Source organism: Kogia breviceps, chromosome 1, assembly GCF_026419965.1.
Source record: "Kogia breviceps isolate mKogBre1 chromosome 1, mKogBre1 haplotype 1, whole genome shotgun sequence".
In the NCBI taxonomy this organism is placed as follows: Eukaryota; Metazoa; Chordata; class Mammalia; order Artiodactyla; family Physeteridae; genus Kogia; species Kogia breviceps.
The window spans coordinates 3,954,612-3,977,391 of NC_081310.1; the positions used below are offsets into that span (position 1 = coordinate 3,954,612).

Genomic DNA, 22,780 nt, shown 5'->3' on the forward strand with positions numbered 1-22,780 from the left:
CTGAATGCCTACTACGTGCCCGAGGTACCACTCTGGGGTCTCGGGGTGAAGCTTACACTCTAGAGAAAGCAGACAGACAATGAAAAAGTGAAAAGGCGATCAATTCTACGCAGAAAAATATGGCAGCAAAGGCTTACTGGGAGGGTGTGGAGGTTCAATTTCATTAAATGCTCCAAGAAGGTGATAGTTAAATATACCCTGGAAGATGATGAGTGAGTCAGCCTATGAGAAACTACTAGAAGGTTTTAAGCAGACACAGTTTGACTGAAATTTTGTATTTTACATTTAAAGTTTATATAATTTTGCATTGAGAGCAGGCTGAAGGGAGGCAAGGAGGGAGGCTGGGAAGCTACTGAAATCAGTTACGTGAAAAAGTAAAATTACTTTGACCACAGCAGTAGCAGCAGAGGAGGCGAGAAGTATCCCGATTCTAACTGTATGTTAAAGATGGAGCCATGGGGGTCTGGGAACATGTGAGACACAACACGAGAGAGCTGGAAGAAGCCAGGGGCATCTCCAGGAGCTTCAGCCTGAGCAAGGGAAGGACGGAATGGACCTGCCACCAACTGTGACCGAGAGGCCTGCAGACAGAAGGGTTGTGGGGGACCATTCAGAGTTCAGCTTCACACGTGCTTGCTTTGAGACACACAAATTTGAGGTCAAGCAGGCAACCGGATACATGAGTCTGGAATTCAGGACAGAGGTCCAGGTTGAGGTATAACTGTGAGTCACCAGCATATGGATCGTACTTAGAATCACGAAATTGGAAGAGATCTCCAAGCAGGGATATAGATAGAAAGGGGTCTCAAGCCTTGAAGCCCAGAGGTCCAGGAGGTGAGGAGAAATCAGCAAAGGACGGACCAGTGAGACGAGAAAAACACGGTTCTTGGAAGCTGAGCAATGAACAGGTTTCAAAGAAGAGTTTGATCCGATCCGACTGCTGAATGCAGCTGATGAGCCAAGGAGGACGAGGCCTGAGAGCTGACCAGGGATGGAGCGCCTGCACGTAACTGGGACCTTGACGAGGCAGTGTAGCCGGGAGGGTGGGGAGAAGGCTTAACTGGGGCACATTTCAGGGAGTGAAGGGGGAAATGGGAGACAAACCTACAGATAAAGCTAAGAATTAGCAATAAAAGGCAGCAGGGAAATAGGTTAACAGCCGGAGAAAAGAAGGACTTTCAAAGCTGGCTTTGGGTTTGGACTTGTTTTGGCTTTGAGACAGGCTGGGACAGGGGACCCTCTACCTGAGTGCTTGCACTTGCACCTGGGCAACAGGATAGAAAGAAACCATAATGGACTAAAAATAACTGCACGCACATGCACTCAGGCAGTTATGAACAATACGATACACACAGCCCACAAACCGACGGCCCCTTCTGAGGTGCCAGGAGCAAGAGCGGGGCCCTGCAGAAGATCCCTGCGCACAGCACCACCCAGAGGGCGAGCAGACCACCTAAGCCAGGCCTCCCGCCAGACCTCCCCCGCCCTCAGCCCCTTGGACGAGCCAGCTCAAGCCCCCTCGGGGAGCAAGCAAGGGCACCTATTGCTCGTTTTCACCCGCCGGCCCCACCCCGCCGCGGCGCGAGTCTCAATGAAGCCTTGCCCGAACCTCTCATCTGGCCTCTTACCCATTTCTATGGGTTAAAGAGTCCAAGGACCCGAGCAGGTCACGGTTTGTTGCTTAGATGGGAGAGAGAACCACACGATGGTGTGCTAGCGAAGGGCCTGCAGAGAGGGGCAAACCGGAGGAGGGGATGCATGGGATCCGGAGGTCAGGGGCGCGCTGGCCTCGGGCACAGTGTGGCTGGTTCATCTGGTGACAGAAAAGGCCAGTCACGCGACTGCATGCCTGGGAGAAGTCGGTGGAAGTTCTCTTCCGATGGTTTTGGTTTTTTTAAGCGAAACAGGAAGCAAGGGCACCAGCTAAGTGTGAGGACGGGAGACGGTGCTGGGGGTGTGAGGAGAGCAGAGATACGAGACGTCACTGAGCGGAGAGGGAGTGAAGGGACCAACGGCATGACTGCTGGGACAGGGGACCCTCTGCCTGAGGTTCACAGTCATGAACCGAAACTACAGCAGGAGCCTCCTCTCCTCAGAACAGCTGCGGCTCGTTCTCCGGAACCTAAAGTCATTCAACAAAGCCAGCTGTCAAAAGGGGAACATCACACCTAACTTTCCATAAAGAATTCGAAAAACAGAAGCTGTACTCAATGCCACTTATGACGAACACCTTGGCAAAATCAATTTATCAAAAGAAGCAAACTACACGATGACCCTTATTTCATACAGTAATTCTGTAAGATGAGCTAAAGACGGGGGGCGGGTAATACAATGCAAACTCACCTCACTCAGCACAGTCCGCCGGGGGCGACGTCGCTCCGGCCCACACAGCGCCCAGATCACCACCCCAAACACGCTACAAGGTTAGCTGCAGCTCAGCCCTACGCCTCGCTTCACAGGGATGCAAAAGCACAGGGGGACGGCGACTCGGGCCACCAGGAAGCTTGAAGGAATGGCTGGTCTACCTTACTGCTTGGGCTGGAAGACTCCCAGACAAGGTTCTCATACCTTCCAAGCAATAAAAACTAGGAACGTCTATTTTCCTACCTGTAGATCTGGGAAGCTTTTTCCCTCTTTCACAGGTAGCCAAAGTGTTACACTAGATATCTTCAAATTTACAAACAAAAATTATAACCTAAGTCCTGGTGATTATCATAATTAAAATTAACCCTCCCTTCTAATCACTCCCATAGATTCTTAAAATTGTGCTCTGATTATAATTGGTTGACATTTACGTTTGTGATGAAACGTGAATGTACCACAGCACTCTTCACTCAATGATCAGAAATCAAAATACCCAAAAAATGTTAGTTGTAAACTTCCATTGTTTAAAATTAGTCTCATGCTAAAGTATTTTAGTAAGTATTTTCCTATTTCTCTGTCACCATCTTTTAAATAGTCTGAATTTTCTTTTTTAAATTAAGCTAAATCCATTGTTCAACCAACAAGAGTCCAACAGGATACAAATCTAGTCAAAACATCCTTTCAGTACTTTCTGGCTTTAGTAGAGGAATCAAAGGAAAAAGGGAAGGAAAAGGAAGCTGATAGAAAAAAAAAAATTTCCCTAAGTTCAAGAGAATGACAAAACACACACACAAAAATTAATAGAGATACATAAATCTCACATGCTAAAGCTTATAAAAAAGGAACTCACAGTACTAAAAAAAAGGAGCTCTCACAGTAATATGTGAGACCACATATTACACATTATGGGGTTAGAGTATTCATCTCAGAACAAGAAAAAGGAAGATATGCCAAGAATATACATCACTTGTCATTATACAGGGGATTGGTATTTGACACTTAGAAAGCTGACTTCGTTTTCTGTTTATGTCCAGACACGTATTAGCATCACAAAAGTAGGAGTCACTCAGCTAACCATATGTTGCCGTATCACCCCGTTATTCAGGCCAATGGTGTGGAACAAAACAAAAGAAGGTTGTCAGCCCCTAGCAGAGCCTGTCCTTTGCCAGCCTTTAAAAATCATGCTACTGAGAGCAGTAACATTTTTCAAAGACTTCATAAGCAATAACGCCTGTAAACTCTTGTCAGGTAATCTCACACCATCAGTCTGGACGCAGAGACAGGAAAAGCCCTCCCTCCTTCCGCCACCCCCGGGAGCAGCAGGAGGAGGCAGAGACGAAGGGAACTGTGTGAAAAGAGATGCAGAACCACAGCCGGGGCTCTGAAATGTGTGCTGCCCGGTCCCAGGAAACCAAGGCTTTCCTGGCTGCTGAGTCAGTAGAAGGCAACAAGGAAAGTGCTCATTTTTTTTTTTCCTTTGAAATTTAGGACTGTTCAAAACAGAATTTCAAAATCATGACATGAACTACCTAATTTTAGAAGTGCTTCTTTTACTGTCTTCACTAGAAACAATCTAATACGGACCCGTAGTATCTATGTATGTGTGTAAAACTAGCACTAAGATACGTCTGTATCTAATAGATAGAAACTGCTTACTATAATCTTGATAATTTATGACCATACACAAAATATAGATGGTAGATCTAAAAAAAAAAAACAATCATCTTGAAATTAAAATATTGGCCTTACTCTAAGCTCTAAAGGGTCTCTTTTCTGAATGTGGTACAGAGAATTAAGACGGGTGTAACAAAGAAAACAATGTAAAATTCAACTGGGTAAAGGGCCAATTTAAACATGTTCATTTGAAGGCGTCCCTGGTTGGTTTCAATCACGCATTCTTATTGAGACCCTGCTTCATGTGGGGAGCTGCAGTATCACAGGGCATCCAACGAAAGTAAGACAGTCTAATTCCTCAAGGAGAGTTTAAGCCAATAGCAAAGATAAGGAAAATGCCCATGTAAAATGACACAAAGGCCTCAGAAATACCAGAAGAGACATACAAAGATTGCACCATCACGTTTCCAAGGAAAAAATATTACATTCACAAAATCAGAAAAAGCTTCAGAGTGGAGATGGCATGTTAGATGGTCCTTAAAGGGTGGTCAGGATTTCAAAAACTGGAGAGGGGGGTGAGGGTACAAGACGAATAAAGTCACAGAGGCAGAAAGGACCGTTTATAATGTAGGCAGTATTTCCTGCACTGTGCCTCACAGACATGGATTCCGAGAGAAGCCAATAAATGTGCTTAAACGAAAAGGATCCCATGGTCAAAAAAGTCTGGAAAACACTACACCGCAGAAGCCCACCCAGGAAATTCACAGCGCACCCTAATAATACAGGGAAGGCTTTGAGAAAGTACTGTCATGAAGCAGCTGAGTCAATCCAAGCCTCCCAAACCTATCCAACTACAGAACTCATTTGAAAGAACATCTGTAACAGACCAACTACAAGTACTGAAATTGAATCTGTGATTTAAAAACTCCCAACAAACAAAAGTCCAGGACCAGATGGCTTCACAGGCGAGTTCTACCAAATATTTAGAGATGAGTTAACACCTATCCTTCTGAAACTATTCCAAAAAAGCTGCAGAGGGAGGAACACTCCCAAACTCATGCTATGAGGCCACCATCACTCTGATACCAACACCAGACAAAGATACCACAAAAGTACATCTACCAATTCTTCACTTCCAGACATACGATCAAGCAAAACTGGGACAAGCCTAGCACATTAAATTTGGGACACGGTAGAAGGCCTCCAACACCAAACCAAAAAAAACTCTGTATTTATTAATAACAACAACAGGAACGAACTGCTGCCTGTGTGCAGGGATGAATGTTATTTTAGACACGTCATCATACGTTGGGCTTTAGGGCAAGCATCCATAGTGAACACAGCATGCTACGTGATTAACTTCTATAGTGTGTGTACATGTTTTGCTGAGACATTCCTTTAACCTCATTTCATGCTATAAAAAACGAGCAACTACGTAACAGGGGAAACACAGTTCTACTCAGAGAAAATAAGAAAAGTGACAGTAACAGAAGGCAGTCGTGGGCAATGCAGGCCCAGCCGGAGCAGAGACAGGCACCAGACACACGGGCGCCGCCTGCCTTTTCTCTTCCTCTCGGAGCCAAACATTAGCTCCCAAAGCCTGTAGGTCATTCAATTCAAGTTAAAAGCTAAAGCTGCCCCCCCTCTTTTTTCATATCTGTACATGAGAATTAAATATTCTAAAACAGTATTTTTTTTTTTTTCCAGGTATGTGGGCCTCTCCCGTTGCGGAGCACAGGCTCCGGACGCGCAGGCTCAGCGGCCACGGCTCACGGGCCCAGCCGCTCCGCGGCACGTGGGATCCTCCCGGACCGGGGCGCGAACCCGCGTCCCCCGCATCGGCAGGCGGACTCTCAACTGCTGCGCCACCAGGGAAGCCCGTAAACAGTATTTTATAATAGAAACAACCCTGATTGAAGCTTGGAAATGAATAACTAGCATTTTTGGCTACTTTATTTCCTAAAGGGACTGTACATGTATGTACATGTACGACTTCCTTCCTCACTGCATGTACGTCTACACACACACACACACACACACTCTCTCTCTCTCTCTCTAACGGCTGCATTTATTAGAACAAATTACCTGTGGTTGGAACTGAGGAACAGGCGGCCCTTGCATCCCTTGCGATTGCTCATCCATCGTCTGAAGCAACAGGAACTTCAGAACTCTGCAAAAAATGTGAAGTTGAAATTTAAATAATGCCATCATTACCACCACAGACTTGAGATGAACCTAATGCTTCAAAAATGTCCATTAAAACACTCCATACTCTTATCTGCCATTTGCCAAGTCCAAGCTCTGCTTAGCTAACACAAATATTCACGATCTCAGCCAATTCTTATCAAAAGTAGCATGTTATGCTTAGAAAAATCCCATTTTGTGAGATGAAATTCTCTCTTCTCCATTACATCTTATAGATCAAAGAGGCTTCCCCTCTCCCTCCCCGACGTGAGAAGATAATCACCATGGTAAGCTTCCCAGAATTGTGGCTAACATTTTACATTCCTAAAATGCACTTCATCTTCATATCCTACAAATGCTATCAGCACTTTTGTTCTTCATGTCCAACTATAACGCTTACTGTGATTTTTAGGTTTACACTTAAAAGGCCTGTCCTCATATGAGGGTGTTTACTCTTTTATGCATATATTTTTTTGTAATTACAAAACATCCACCCATTAATTCAGTAAACACAGGCTGAAGGCCAAGCATACACCAAGTCCTGAACAAGCCTCAAGAACTGAACTAGAAACACAGCTGACACCCCTGTCCAGGAGCCACTTCTCCACTCATTCTACACAACACCAAGTATCTCTAGGTTCTTCGTAAGTGTAATTTTATAACTGAAATCTTGTGGGTTAAAAAACTAGGGTCCATTTAAATAGGATCAACACAGAAATTAAAACACATTTTCACTTCATTATACTCTTTAAAAAGCAATAAAAATACTCTAGACATGGTTATTTGTATTGCAAATATTTTTTTACCATCTTGTAGAAAACCTTCCCAAAGGCATCTTTTAATTAACTTATGAACACAAATCCATAAATTTAATATGTTCTAATTGATCAATCTTTTCCTTTACGGTTAATGCTTTTGTGTACAAAATGCTTAATAATTTAAGAATTACTTTCCTACTCTAAATTCTCATATATTATCTTTCAACGTAAGCTTTACTGCTTTGCCTTTCATATCTAAATTTGCAATTGATCTGAAATTAAAGTTCTGTACAATATATGGTGAAGTCAATATTTAGTTTGTTTTTCCACATGGCTATCCAACTGACTTCAAATCAAATACTGAAAAGATTGTCCTTTACCCCACACCCCATTACAGTGCTACTATATCATTCTCATAATATATCAAATGACTGCACACATATATATAATATACCAGTGTATGGTGTAGGTTTATTATAAAGTTGTGTTACATGCTTAATCACATATATGATTTTAATATAAATTTTAGAACCAGTCTGTTGGTTTCTATTTAAAAAGTCTATTGAGATTTTGATTACAATTACATGAACTCTATAGATCAATTTGGAGAAAACTGACATTTTAATAATATTGGGTCTTCAGACCCATGAATACAGGATATCTCATTTATTTTAGGTTTAATTTCTTTCAATAATGGTTTTCAGTTTCAATACTGGTCTTTCACATGTTTTTTCAGGTTATTTCCTCAGTATATTGTATTTGATACTATTGTTAGTGGTAGGGGTTTTTTATTTCAATGTTCTGATAGCATACAGAATTACAACTGATTTCTGTATATTGACCTTTTATCTTGCAAACTTGCTAAACTCTCTTATTGGTTCAAGTAGATTTTTTGTAGTTTCTTGCCTTGTTGCAATGGCTAGAACCTCCAGTACAATGAATAGAAGCAGAGACATCATTTTCTTGTTCCTATCTCAGGAGGAAAGCATTCAGCCATTTACCTTTAAGTATAATTTAAGACATACATTTTTCATAAATGCCCTTAATTTATCAGGTTGAGCTAGTGCCCTTCTATCCTTACTTCACTGAAAGATTTTATAAAGAATAGATGTTAGATTTTTGTCAAATTCTTCCTCTGTGTCTGAGCTGATTATACACGTTTTAAATTGTTAAAATGCTGAATTTTGGTAGTTCACTTATTTTAAATTTTGAACATTCATTTTGGTGAACGCTAAGCCAGTATTCATTTCTAGGATGGACCCCATTTAGTCATGATATATAATCCTACTTATGTATTTTTGGATTCAATTTTATATAGTATTGGATTTGAGGAGGGAGGAGAGGGAAGGAGAAAGAGAATCCCAGTAATGAATTAGAATACATTTTAGTGTGAAATCTGAATCATTAAACAATCAAGAGACAATGCTTTAAGGCTACACATTAAGGCAACATTGGTTATTTAAAATGTGTATAAGCAACAAGGACACTTTTGCAAAAGGTAGTATAAATTAAATAGTTTCTCCAGCTTAGGAAAAGAAAAGCTATTACAAGCCAACTACACATCCAAAATGGTATCTTACAACTTAATGCTATTATTCTAATGCAGGACAGATTATTACTCAAAACTGCACATTTCAGAACACCAAGAAATTTTCATTTTTTGTTACCTTTTAAGCAAGACAACATCAGAATAAAGACTTTTAAAATTAAAAAAAAGAAATCTAAGTAATTAAAATCAACATTTCACATCTAGTGTCCCACAGATAGTTTCCCAAAACACTTAATAAAAAAAAGGTTTCCTGGTCAAAGACCTCTGTGAAATACTACTCGCTATATGAATCTCTCTTAGAAAGTCATAGTAAATATTAGCTAAATATTACTAAAGGACCCAAGCAGGCCTGCAGTTATAAAAAAACAACTTCACTTATATTTAACTTATTTAAGCACAAAATGCTTTCTTTGTGTAACATATTTTAATATCCCACAGTGTGACTAATCCTAAGAAGAGAAGCCACTATGAGAAATGCTGTGCTAGATTATAACAAAGTGGGTTTCATCACACCTCCTGATGTGTGACAATGTCTAAGCAAATAAAATTATGAAGCAAAGAAGCCAAAGTAAAACAAACAAAAAACACAAAAAAGAAACAAAAATCAAAGGAAACTTAGAAGTGATTTAATCTAACAATCTGCATAACAGGGAAATCACTTCTACAGTATCCCAGACAGAGGTCAAAGAGCCTCTGCTTAGAAATAAAACTCTGTATGAAATACTCATATTGCACATAAGCTTAGTAATACAATGAATAATATGCAACAAAATTTTCTTTGCATAACATCTAACACAGTTCCATGTGTCACTGGATTTTTAATGCTTTTACAGAATAAGAAAATATCAATGTTTGTATACTGATTTAATATCATATTTCCAAAGGCCAAATATATTTATATATTATCTCTTTCCACTAATCACCTCACAAATGAAATAAAAACACACTTAATGTATAAATATGTTAAACATGCCTTCAGTCTTCTAGATTATAATTTCCATGATACAGGGATCTATCTGTGTCATCCACGGCTGTGCCCCAGTTCTTGGGTCAATGCTTGGCACAAAATGAGTGCTGAGCAAATATTTATTTAATGAATGAATAAATGTATCTCTGTCATAAAAACATCAAATAATAATTGCTAGAGTTTAATAAGTCTAAAATCAATGGTGAGTAAAATTGTGATCAAATTCAACAAATTTGTCAACCAATCTTCAATAAAAAAAGGCTGCCCAAAGAAAGTGCTGCCTGAATCGGATTTTCGATAAGGAAGAGAAGTTCACAAGGTTTAGATGAGGCAATGAAGACAGGAAACCCGGGAAAAGGAAAGGACACATCAAAATACCCAAAAGCAGAACACATCTTGTAAGTAAAATTAAAGTTGGCAGGTGGTGAGAGATAGCTGGGGGGAGTTAATATCGGAAGGTTAGGCTAACAACATAGACAGCTGTCTGCTCATGAAAAAGCTTTCATGATATTTACTTTATCCAGCTAATGCTGGGTTTCAAGAAGCTAAGAGAGGGAAGTTCATTTTTTGAAAGACAACCTTTCTTGCTGTGTGACTGAGTAGAGGGGCTCACAGCCACAAGCAAGACCAGTCAAGAAGCTACGGCAACAGTCCAGACAAGAGGTGATAAGGGCCCTCACCAAGGTCTTTTACTTCACCTCAACCAGCTTTCAACACAACTATCTCACTTTCTGGAAATGTTCTGTGCCCCATATTCTCCTGGATTTTCTCCCACATTATAGCTACTTTTTCTAAGTTCCTTTTGCTATCCAACATTTATGATGGAGTGCTCTGTGACTTGAATCTTTATTTTTTTTAAACCTACATTCTCTCAAGTCAACCCATCCAGTCCCATGACTTTGATTACTCACCATGTACGATTACTCTGAAATTTCTCTCTACTACATGCATCTCTTCTGAGCTCTAAGCCACAAATACCAATATCCAGATGACAACCTGATATCTTCACAATTCTTGAATAAAAGATTCCATCTCCCATTCTTCAAAAAAAAAAAAAAAAGGCAAGCTTCTCTAATCTTCTTTATCTCTTTACGTGTATCACCATCTACTCAGTAGATCCACCCCAAACTTCTTAAACTTTTGGGTCTCAGGACCCTCTTTATCTGAAAACCCCAAAGACCTTTTGTTCATGTGGATCCTGGCTATCAATATTTCCCATATTAGAAATTAAAACTGAGAAATGTTTAAAATACATACTAATTCATTTACAAATAACAGCAATCACTACATGCTTATAAATAACATATTTTTATGAAAAATAGCTTACTTTTCAAAAATTAGAAGAGAAACATTGTTTTACATTTTATAAATTTCTTTAATGTCTGTCTTCTACATTCAGTTTGTTGAGATATGTTGTTTTGGCTGAAGTATATATATATATATATATATATATATTTTTTTTTTTTTTTTTTTTTTTTTTTTTTTTTTTTTGCGGTACGCGGGCCTCTCACTGTCACGGCCTCTCCCGTTGCGGAGCACAGGCTCTGGACGCGCAGGCTCAGCGGCCGTGGCTCACAGGCCCAGCCGCCCCGTGGCACGCGGGGCCCTCCCAGACCGGGGCATGAACCCGTATCCCCCGCATCGGCAGGCGGACTCTCAACCACCGCGCCACCAGGGAAGCCCCTGAAGTATATTTTTTAAAATCTGGTCTTACACAGATGTATAGTTGGAAAATAGAGTGTTTTAATACCCACTGTGGACATCCCTGTGGATATTCTTCTTTAGTACTAACACCAAACTTGACAAGTGGCAGATTCATAAAGCTTAACTGCAACGTGGACTGTCAAAACTTACCAATGAACTTTTTGTACTCTGTAATGTGAAAATCCAATGGCCTCTCTTGCCCTCTAAATAGATCTTTTACTCATGCATGATTTTGTAACATCCTGCACTGGTCATCTGGAAAAATTTTAGTTCCCTTAGTTACTCAGATCCTCTATAAATGTTGACCATTTCATTATACAATATTCAAAAACATATTCATAAATATCACCACTAATCTCATCAGAAGTCTTTAAATACCAGAAGATGTCAAGGACAGAGCGATGAATATAATTTTTCCAAAATTCCAACTTTCACTTTAAAAGTTCAAATTTTATCATTAGTAACAAACAAATGTCACTTGTTTTCCCTTAAATGACAGGCAGTTAATTTTCAAGAAAATGTCTACAAAACACCTAGGTCTGAATGTCAGTTGCTGTTTCAAGTGAAAACGGTGTCCCATGAAAACACCAGCTGTCAGGCTGCTCCTCCAACACCTGAAGAGAGGCTTTTCTCAAGACAACTTTGATTTGCTGCCATGGTGCTTAAAGTCTACTTCCCATTTCATCGCACATATTAAGGGACTTGTACTCAAAGGTTGAAATGTGATAAAAATAATACTCTTTAACTGCTTCATCAAGTACATTTTGAAATGAAACTCATACTTTTTATCACTATTCCATATGGGTAGAGAAGACAAAGACCAGTAGTTTGGTATTGCTGCACGGATTCAAGCTAAGGCATCAGTGCTGTTACAAATAATGTCTTAATATTACAAAAATCATTTGCTCTTGCAGACCACATGAATGAACCTCAGGGACCCCACCCAAGCCCAACCCTCAGCATCCCCAGAAGTCGAAAGACCACACTTTCAGAAGCTCTGGTCCAGTCAAGAACCTAGAACTCACCTGTGACTCTTCCCTCCCCCTCACCTCCCTGCTCCCCATTCCAACACACCAGAAAGTGCTGCTTGTTCTATTTCCAAAATAAATCTCAAATCTGTCCTTGCTCCTCTACTGCCACTAATACACCCCTATAAGGTGTCACTATATCTCCGCCACAGGTTACTCTAATAGCCTGGGAAGTGGTCTCTCTTCTTTCACCATTCTCTTCACAGCGGTATTTCCGATCTTACGGCAAAACCTGAACGAACTTTTTGGCCACCCCAATATTTTTAAAACACAAGTCACTTCCTGACACTCCCACTACTCTTGGACTAAAATCCCAACTCCTTGCCAAATACGGCAGGGCCCTGTGAAGCATCTCCTGCCTCCCTCTCCCACGTCAGGTCATCTAGTCTCTCTCGCTAATGACCTGCCATCAACATGAAAACCCCTCTGCTCTTGAAACCCTTTAAGGCTTTCCTGGCTTCAGGGCCTTTGTACGCTGCCCCTACCTTAACAATCCTCTCCAACGAAGGACCCAGCCCTCCCTGTTTACCTTTCATGGCATCACCCTTTCATTCCTATGGAGCAATTATAACAATTTATAATTTATCTTGTTCGTTTTTAAACTTGTTTATTGTTTATCTCCTCTGCTGTAAGGCAGGTAACATAAAGGCAGGACCTTATCATTTTGTTCCCTGCTGTACTCCCCCAGCAAGAACCTGGCACATAACGGGCACCCAATAAACATCTGCTGAATGAATGGAAAATCAGGAACAGAGGACAGATTTTAGAGTGGCTTATGTTTAGACGTGTAAGACTTCTGACTGATCAGAAAGTTAAAGACAACTCCAAAAGTCATCATTAGCTTGGAGGACACAGGGCACGGGTAGTAGCACCATCCAGACTAGACTGATAGAGAAGAAACCAAAATAGGGTGGGTGTTAGGAAGAGCAGGGTACAGGATGCAAATGATACAGAAAAACCTAACTGTAAGTTCTTAGGAGAAAGGCCATATATAAAAAGTTCATAACAGCCAAATTTTGCCAAGTAGAATCTTTAGGAAAGGGGAATTCAATACACTGTCCTGTAACTCTCATATCAATTATTTTTATTAGCTAAAGCTCTTCAATGTGTTTGAAAACAGTTCTCTTTTTTAAAATGGAAGTATAATTGACTTGCAGTATTATATTAGTTTCAGGCATACAACATAGTAATTTGATATTTTTATAGAATATACTCCATACAAAGTTATTATAAAATATTGACTGCAGTCTCTCTGCTGTACATTATATCCTTGTAACTTACTTACTTTTTACCTAGTAGTTTGTACCTCTTAATTCCCTTTACCTATCTCCCCCTCTCCCACCACTCTCCCCTCTGGTTAACCAGTAGTTTGTTTTCTGTGTCTGTGAGTCTGTTTCTGCTTTGTTATATTGGTTCGTTTTGTTTTCTTTTTTAGATTCTACATACAAGTGAAAACCTACAGTATTTGTCTTTCTCTGTCTACATGCTGTCTTTCTCTGTATATCCATGTTGTTACAAATGGTAAAATTTCATTGTTTTTATGGCTCATTAATATTTTATTGTGTATATATGCCACACCTTCATTATCCATTCATTTGTTCATGGAAACTTAGGTTGTTTCCATGTCTTCACTATTTTAAATAATGCTATGAACACTTGGGAACATACATTTTTTCAAATGAGTGTTTTCATTTCCTTTGGATAAATACCTAGCAGGTGAATTGCTGGATCTTACAGTAGTTCTATTTTTAATTTTTTGAGGAACCTCCATACTATTTTCCATAGTGGCTGCACCAATTTACATTCCCACCAGCAATGCACGAAGGTTTCCTTTACTCCACATCCTCTCCAACATGTGTTATTTCTTGTCTTTTTGATGACACCCATTCTGATAGGTGTGAGGTGATATCTCATTGTGATTTTGATTAGCATTTCCCCAATAATTAATGATATTGAGTATCTTTTCACGTGCCTGTTGGCCATCTGTATGTCTTCTCTGGAAAACTGTCTATTCAGTTCTTCTGCCCATTTTTTTAATTGGATTTTTTTTTAATATACTGAGTTGTATGAGTTCTTTACATATTTTGGAGATTAAGCCTTATATATCATTTGCATATATTTTCTCCCATTCAGTAGGCTGTCTTTTCATTTTGTTGATGATTTCCTTCTCAGTGCAAAAGCTTTTAAATTTGATTAGGTTCCATTTATTTTAGCTTTTGTTTCCCTTGCCTAAGGAGACAGATCAAAAAATATACTGCCAAGACCAATGTCAAAGAATGCACTGCCTCTGCTTTCTTCTAAGAGTTTCATGTTTTCAGGCCTTACATTTAAGTCTTTAATCTATTTTGAGTTTATTTTTGTATATTGTGTGAGAAAATTTTCTAATGTCATTCATTTATATGTAGCTGTCCAGTTTTTGCAACACCACTTATTTAAGAGACTGTCTTTACCCCATTGTACATTTTTCTCTCCTTTGTCATAGACTAATTGACCATATGAGCATGGGTTTATTTCTGGACTTTCTATTCTATTCCATTGATCTATGTGTGTGTTTCTGTGCTGGTTCCATACTGTTTTGATTACTGTAGCTTTGTAGCACAGTCTGAAGTCAGAAAGCATGATACTTCCAGCTTTGTTCTTTTTTCTCAAGAATGCTTTGGCTATTTGGGGTTCTGTGGTTCCATACAAATTTTAAAATTATTTTTTCTAGTTCTGTGAAAAATGTCATGGGTATTTTATATAGGATTGAATTAAATCTGTAGATCACTTTGGGTAGTATGGACATTTTAACAATATTAATTCTTCCAATCCATGAATAATGATATATCTTCCCATTTATTTGTATCATCTTCAATTTCTTTCATCAATATCTTACAGTTTTATAAGTATAGGTCTTTCACCTGCTTAAATTTATTCCTAGGTTTTTTATTCTTTTTGATGCAACTGTAAATGGGATTATTTTCTTGATTTCTCTTTCTGATCTAAAGATAGTTTCATTATTAAGTGTATAGAAATGCAACAGACTTCTGTATATTAATCTTGTATCCTGCAACTTTACTAAATTCATTAGTTCTAATAATTTTTTGGTGGAGACTTTAGGGTTTTCTGTATATGGTATCATGTCATCTGCAAACAATGGCAGTATTGCTTCTTTCCTTCCTTCTTCTTTTGTGGTACATGGGCCTCTCACTGTTGCAGCCTCTCCCACTGCGGAGCACAGGCTCCGGACGCGCAGGCTCAGCGGCCACGGCTCACGGGCCCAGCCGCTCCGCAGCATGTGGGATCTTCCCGGACCGGGGCACAAACCCGTGTCTCCTGCATCGGCAGGCGGATTCTCAACCACTGCGCCACCAGGGAAGCCCAGAATAAAATTATCTTTAAGAAAAGCACATTTGTATACACGTATGGGTATTAAAAACAGTACAGGCAAACGTAGCTTCCATAATAGCAAAAGGATAATTCAGAACAACCCTCCCCTCTGAGGGCAACAAGTTACACAAAAGAAATATTTTTCAGTCTGCTTGAATGTATCACGGAGCTGTGGAAATAGGGAAGAATTAAAGGACCAGTGTCTGAGGGATGAAGGAAACCAAGGAGAAGTGGGTCTAATATCTGGGCATTTTTTGCACTGCCTGTGGAGGGCCAGTTATAATGCCGAGAGGCTGTACAGCACTTCCAGCCTCTTGGGACTACAGAAAGTGTAGTCCACAGCTCAACAAGGGGCGTGGCAAACAGCCCCACAATTTGGGTTGGGACCTTGAAAGCCTTAACCCTGGTAAACACACCTTCACAATACGAAATCATCTGAAATCCTGAAACTGGATTGAGGTCATCTCTGATAGCTAAAACCCCCAGGCACCTGGCAGAAACACATGAAAATACACTCTGGAGAAAGAGAATATCTTAGGTTTCAAATTACTGCTACAAACAATTCTACACATATAATCTCTAATGCATAATAAAAAATAACTAGGCACTAGCAAATATGACCACATGAACAAAAATCAGTAGAGAGAAAAGACAGAATGAAAATGCTCTCAGACAGAAGGTGGAAGACGCAGGAAGGAACCGTAAATAAAAGCAATGGCAGACATTTAAGTATTATCGGAACGAACCAATAGATCAAAGTGATTGTAGAGTTAAAAATAAATCTAGAATTGAATACGTGAAAACCAATATATAAATAGAAGGTTAAATGGAGATAAAGCATGTTAAGGTTCCTATTACAATGTCTGGAAAAAGGAAAGTACAAATTAGCCTTATCTATATTCTTCTAGTCTACTTATCTTGTCCAAAATTTATTTTAGCACTTCTTTTTATTATGGTATAACTTATATACGGAAAACTTGCCATTTTCCTGTTCGATTTCCATACATTTTGACAAATTTAGTCTTGTAACTACCACCAGAATCAAAATTAGAACAGTTCCATCAGCCCATAATGGAGGTATCACTGCTTGCGTATCCACTCTCCAGTTAACACACATTTGCATTATTTTCCAGTTTGGGACGATTACAAATAAAGCCACTATAAATATCTGCATACAGGTTTACATGTAAGTGTTCACGTCACATGGGTAAATATCTAGGAATGGGATTGCTCAGGTAACGTTAGATTTTAATAAGGATGCTTGTAAAATAGAAGGTCTTTATTTGGTATGATAATAAGAAAACGAAAAGTACTTGAAATCATCCTGCTTCCCACACACCTCCTTGTGGTCTCAGTGAGGTTCTCCTTACTCATTCTTCCTTTGTTTACTCTAATAAAATCATCACAAAAGATGGTATCATGTTTGCCTTTTATATTTTTGTCATCATGTGAGGAAGAAGGAAATAAGAGAGAGAGTTTCTAATAAAAATTATGGCAAATTAAGAAATGTATTGAACCTTTTAATTTTGTGGAAATGTAGACATTACCGTCCCCTGACAATTCAATGACTTAGAATTGGTCTAAAATAAAATAAATAATTGGATGCTGAGAGAACGTAAATGCTGTATTTTCATTGAACGATTAAACCCAGTATGAGGACAGTTGTTTATGAATTCCTATTCCTACAAAATGCTTATGGTTGTTGACTAGTCAATAGGAGTGGTGTATTGAAAAAAGTAGAACACAGATAGCCAGATAAATATTTAAACTGTTAAATATAAACTTTTTTGATATGCAATAATTTATGGTGAATTTTTTCAAGAGAGTGAAATGAAGAAAAGTTCACAGCATTTGGCAAACAACGCTTTCTTTGAACTAAATCTTTTTAAAGCTGTCGTTACACTTCAGACATGTTCTCTAAAACATCTGAAAGAAGGGTTCTACATTACAAGGCAGATAAGTGTCTACTGAAAAACCACTTTAATGTTGTTTTATGTTAAGGCATCACTGAAAAGTAACAAAACAAAGGCTGAGATAATCAGGTCTGATGTTTTTATTATGGCTCTTGCTGACACCTGGCTGGTTCAATCTTATCTTCCTCCTTACTATACATCCATGTATAAGATATAAGCATCTTAGATGCAAAAGCCTGGAGCATGTGAAACAGAATCCTTAGATTAATCAAGGGACCAACGACCCAAAAACGAAATGAGCACACGTCAGGAAACTAATCACTTCCCATATCCACTGAGTTACTGAAATCAGTGTTGTGGCTTTACTATAACTCACTTCCCAATGAATTTAACTAATACAAATTGTCTGTGACCTAATATTTTGATTCTGCCTTATTATTTAATTCTGATACTAAAGTTACGTTTTTAACCTTGAACTGCAAAAGCCAGTAGGTCATGCTGTTAGAACTCAAAAATGCCAAAAAGTGGATGTCTTTAAAAGTATCATCTAGGATAAGTTTCGATTGGTTGTTAGCAAATTCAAAATTCTATTATTGTAAATAAGATGATAATACATGTCCCTTACTAAGTCCTCAAATTTTTACTCTCTTCCCTTCCTCCTTCTTTCCCGTAAACCCATTATAAAATATTATTTTAGAGGATTGTGATCATAGCTACTACTACATTGCAACCTTCATTACGATCACATCAGACATGGTGCAGAAAGACCTGAACGCATGAACAACTGCAGATGAAACAATGTCTTCAGGTTATAAATTAGTAATAGAATTGCAAGGAAAAAGATTTTAAAACATTGGGTCTCATAATGCTAAAAATGCTTCATTCTGTAGTTGAATCACCCTCTGAATAAATATATCAAACCTGAAAGAATAAAGTTTCTTCTTCCTAGAAACTTCGGTGTTTCATATTCCTAAAAAAAAAAAATTTCTAATGTCTCTTAAGGAAAAGAAATGCTCCAGTGAGCCGTCCTTTTACTTATCTTTTTACTCGCCCTTGCTCTTTCCCTAGTTCAGCAAACCTAGTAAGAAACAGGCTTCGAGTACCACCACTCAGTAGGGGAAAGGATTAACTCAAATCCAAGACCAAGGATACACAAGAGGAAGTCAAAAAGTGTGCAGTGTAGGCTGTGAGTAAATACATGTCCTTCATTTCTTAATTATGCATTAATACGTTTCTTCCACGGCAAACAGTTGTTTAAACCAAAGTAAGAGGTGTTTTCTGATACATCATTCTGAACAAAATGAACCCTGAGTGCAGCCTATGGGTCAGTAGTTTGCGACCCTGGCTGGCTATCAGGTCACCTGCGGAGCTGTTCTTGTTGTTGTTGTTTAGCTGCTTGGGCTCCCCGCCCAGATTCCTGCCCGATTCTGACTGAACAGGTCTGGAGTGGGACCAGCATCTCTCCATTAAAGAATAAATACATACCATTTCTTCTAGGTTATCCATTTTACTGGCATATAGTTGCTGGGATGTATCTGGAGAAAACCATAATTCGAAAAGACACACGCACCCCTATGTTCACAGCAGCACTATTTACAACAGCCAAGACACGGAAGCCACCTAGATGTCCGTCGACAGAGGAATGGATAAAGAAGGTGTGGTGTACACACACACACACACACACACACACACACACACACACACACACTGGAATATTAGTCAGCCATTAAAAGAACAAAATAACGCCATTTACAGCAACATGGATGGACCGAGAGATTGTCATACTGAGTGAAGTAGGTCAGACAGAGAGAGAGAAATATCATATGATATCGCTTACATGTGACATCTAAAAGCAGGGTACAAAAGAATAAACACATAAAAAGGCACGCATGTGATGACGGTGCACGACTCGGTTCGCAAGCTACACAGCATGAGAACTCCCTAGGCAAGCGGGCCGGGCTCTTCCCACCTCGCCCTTGTGTCCAGGAGCATCACGGCCGCCGTGGTGGCGAGCACGCCGGCCCCCAAATCCGCCGCTCGTGCTGGACCCACTAACTGCGCTGCTTCAGAGGCAGGCAAAGAAGACGAAAGAAGCAGCTCACACTCAACATCTTTCTGAGTCTAGGCTGGACCCCAAAGGAAAGAAGCAGTGGGGTTTTTATTCCAGGACACTGACTCACGGTGACCTGGAAGGAGGAGGAGTGGGGGAGGGGCAGCCGCAGCAGGAGCTCCAGACTCTCTCTGATGGATTTCTGTCGTTAACATGTTATTATTATTATGTTATTTTTTTTAAAAAGGGAAATTAGAAGGAACACAAACATCTCTCAGCACCCACGGAAGTCTCTTCTGAATAACTCCCCCCCCTCCTGGTTTAAAACAGATTATCCATTAGTTTCAAATCCATATATAATCTGATTTACTCCCTAAATTACCATGTTTGGAAGTTATTTCAGACAATATATATATAAATGAAATATCTGAGTTTGGTTTTTATTTACTTATTTATTTATTATTTATTTTTGGCCACGTTGGGTCTTCATTGCTGCACGTTGGCTTTCTTTAGTGGGGGCTTCTCACTGTGGTGGCTTCTCTTGTTGTGGCTCACGGGCTCTAGGCACGCGGGCCTCAGCAATTGTGGCTCACGGGCTCTACAGCACAGGCTCAGTAGTTGTGGCTCTAGGGCTTAGCTGCTCCACGGCATGTGGGATCCTCCTGGACCAGGGCTCGAACCCGTGTCTCCTGCATTGGCAGGCGGATTCCCAACTACTGCGCCACCAGGGAAGCCCTCTGAGTATGATGTTTTAAATAACAAATATATAGATCTAAGCTATTGAACTTGAAGAACCATCAAGCATCTTACTATCTGCCAGTTCAGATACATGCCAAGTAAGGTCTCAGCCCGGCAAAAAGTAAGCGTTAAGACATGCTCTCACCTTCAGAGCTCTCTACTGTATCATCAAGGTACAAACACCGCTACTCTCCTGAAAAGGATCTTTGAAAAAGAAAGGATCTATAAAAGAAAACGGGAAGGAAGAAACGGAAGGAAGGAGGGAAACCAAAGGAAGCCCAGGGAGCCCACCTCGGGCACTGTCCAGGCTGCGGATGAAACGAACGCCGCTTCTTCTGAGCTCTCGTCACCAGCAGCCCTGTTCGGGGCACGGGGGCCCTGGAGGGGGGTGTCATTCTTCCGTGATTTCTGCCGCAGGACTGTCCTGATGAGGACGTGCTCTCAGAAGCGCGATGGTCCTCACTTCTCCCCCACGGTCTCCATTCACTGAACGGGGCTTTCGGCCTCCAGAGGCCGTTAAGAGTGGCCAAGTCAACACCGAACCATCCTTTCCTCTGGCAGAGATGGAAGGTCCCCACAGAGAGATACTCTTGCTCCCCCCGGAGAGGAAAGGAACCGAGTTCTGACGTGTGGGTAACACGCTGCCTCTCCAACTCTTCCAGGAGCCGGAGGAGGCGGCCCAGCGCTGGGACCTGGGGGAACTGGCCTCGAGCCACGTCAGGGAGAAACTCACCCCAAGTCAATTGTTTCTGTTAAAAGATGAGACGTTTTTGTTCTCCTCTTCATTATACAAAACATTTTCCCCCCAAATAATCCACAAGTGTAACTGATGCTCCAGGAAGACGGTTTCAGGGAGCAGGCTTGGGAGGCGCGGCCCTGGGCAAACGTGAACTGTAATCACCTGATGCTCCAGAGAGAGCTCGGGCGTTTCAGCAACCATGCGGGTTGTGAGGTGTCATCTATTTCAGCCCCCTTCAATTTTACACAATAATTACAATCACTGAGATTCTAAACAGACTTGGGAAATTAATGGCGGGGAGAGAAATGGTTATAAATGCCCTGTGAGAATTCATGAAAACTTCATATTAAATATATTATTTTATTCTAAAAGCACCTGTAACTCAAATGTGTTGATTCTAGCTTAAAAACAGAAGTGGCAGGAAGATATTTTCTCAACAAATTTTTGTTTCTATTTTTTTCCTTAATCCTCCCCCTCCCTGACACGAGAGTCACATTAGATACGAGGGAGACTGTGGAGGCCGTGGCTCCCTTTGGGCTCCCCAGCCACCTCGACCCCCGGCGAGACTGTCCCGGCGACGTGGCACCGGGACAGGGGAGGAGAGCGAGGGGGGCGCTCCGCCTGCCTCTGAGGCTGCGCACGGCTCCACAGGCGCGACAGTCATCTGCTTCCAACCCCAAAATAAAACCTCCTCAAGCACTGGGTTTCCGTGGCGGATTTCAGCACCTTTCCCCATGGTTGGCAGGGGACGCCAAGCGACAAGGGCGCCCAGCCAGCCCTCGGTGTGAACAAAGGCTGGGCCACATTTGTTCATATTCCTGACAACACCTACAACGGCACTAAAACTTGAACACGATGACTGATGCCTGCGAACACCCAGCCCCTAAGCCAGTGTAACAAATGTGGAGCTCCAGTGCTGCCGCGGCCACATCTGAGTTATTTCTGTTCTGGAAAGAGATGTGGCTAAAGTACCTCTGACTTTTTACGTTCAGCCAGAAAGAGTCAGCAGACTAGATGCCCTCAGAGGAACGACTGTAATCAAGTGTCCTCAGACGTGACATTTTAGCTTGGTGCTGAATCTAAACTACAGTGCTCTCCGTGACGGCCACACAGGTCATTAAAAGCCCTGCTGAACAGAAGGCTCCCCAATTCTGATGACTCTGAACCAGTCTGTGTCTCACACCAGTTTCAGTATCTGCTGCATTCTGAAACAAAGCTTAAACGTGACCTTCAAGTGTCCCCTGCTGTGGCCCCTGAGAGGGAAAAGGCACCTCCCAGCCCTGCTGCTTCCTCAAGGTTTGCACGTCCCTCGGGCAGAAACCCCACCCACCTCTGTCACCTGCCTTCTCCCAGCAGATGATCAACAGGGTGAGGTTCCAGAGAGAGGAGAGACGGGAGCAGAAAAAGCAATTCTAAAAATCAAGGAAGAACAGCAGGCAAGAGGAGAGAGAAGAACCTTTTTTTAAAGCAGTGGCCCATTTCTGAGCATATTAATGGTGGATTCTAGAAAAGAACTCAGTCACTGAAGTCTGACAGAGTCTAAAGCAGGGGTCAGCCAGCTCACTTGGCAAAGGGTCACAGAGCAAACATTTCCAGCTTCCCAGGCCATACAGTGTCTGCTGCAACCACCCGACCCTAACGGCAAAGCCGCCGTGGAACACGTACAGAGGAGGAGGAGGAGGAGCTGTGTTGGCATATAACTTTACTCAGAACATGGGTCAGGGCCATATTTGGCCAGAGGCCGTAGTTTGCCCACCCTTGATCTGAAGCAATGTTTGTCACATTTTGGCCCAGTGAAAACCT

General features: G+C 41.0%; 1 protein-coding gene across 8 annotated transcripts in view; it reads right to left on the reverse strand.

Annotated features, from left to right (window-relative positions):
* Nucleotides 1-22,780, reverse strand: part of NEK7 (NIMA related kinase 7) — a 145,117-nt gene that overhangs the window by 84,732 nt on the left and 37,605 nt on the right. For 5 of the 8 annotated variants that reach the window (XM_067027449.1, XM_067027454.1, XM_059058396.2 and 2 more), the window contains exon 2: nt 6,064-6,148. In XM_067027449.1, the coding sequence (XP_066883550.1) occupies nt 6,064-6,120 (57 nt within the window). In that variant the 5' untranslated portion in view covers nt 6,121-6,148. Of the gene's footprint in view, nt 1-6,063; nt 6,149-19,419; nt 19,562-22,780 lie in introns of those variants that run through there. The other 3 variants (XM_067027447.1, XM_067027459.1, XM_067027457.1) reach the window with 3 other exon arrangements.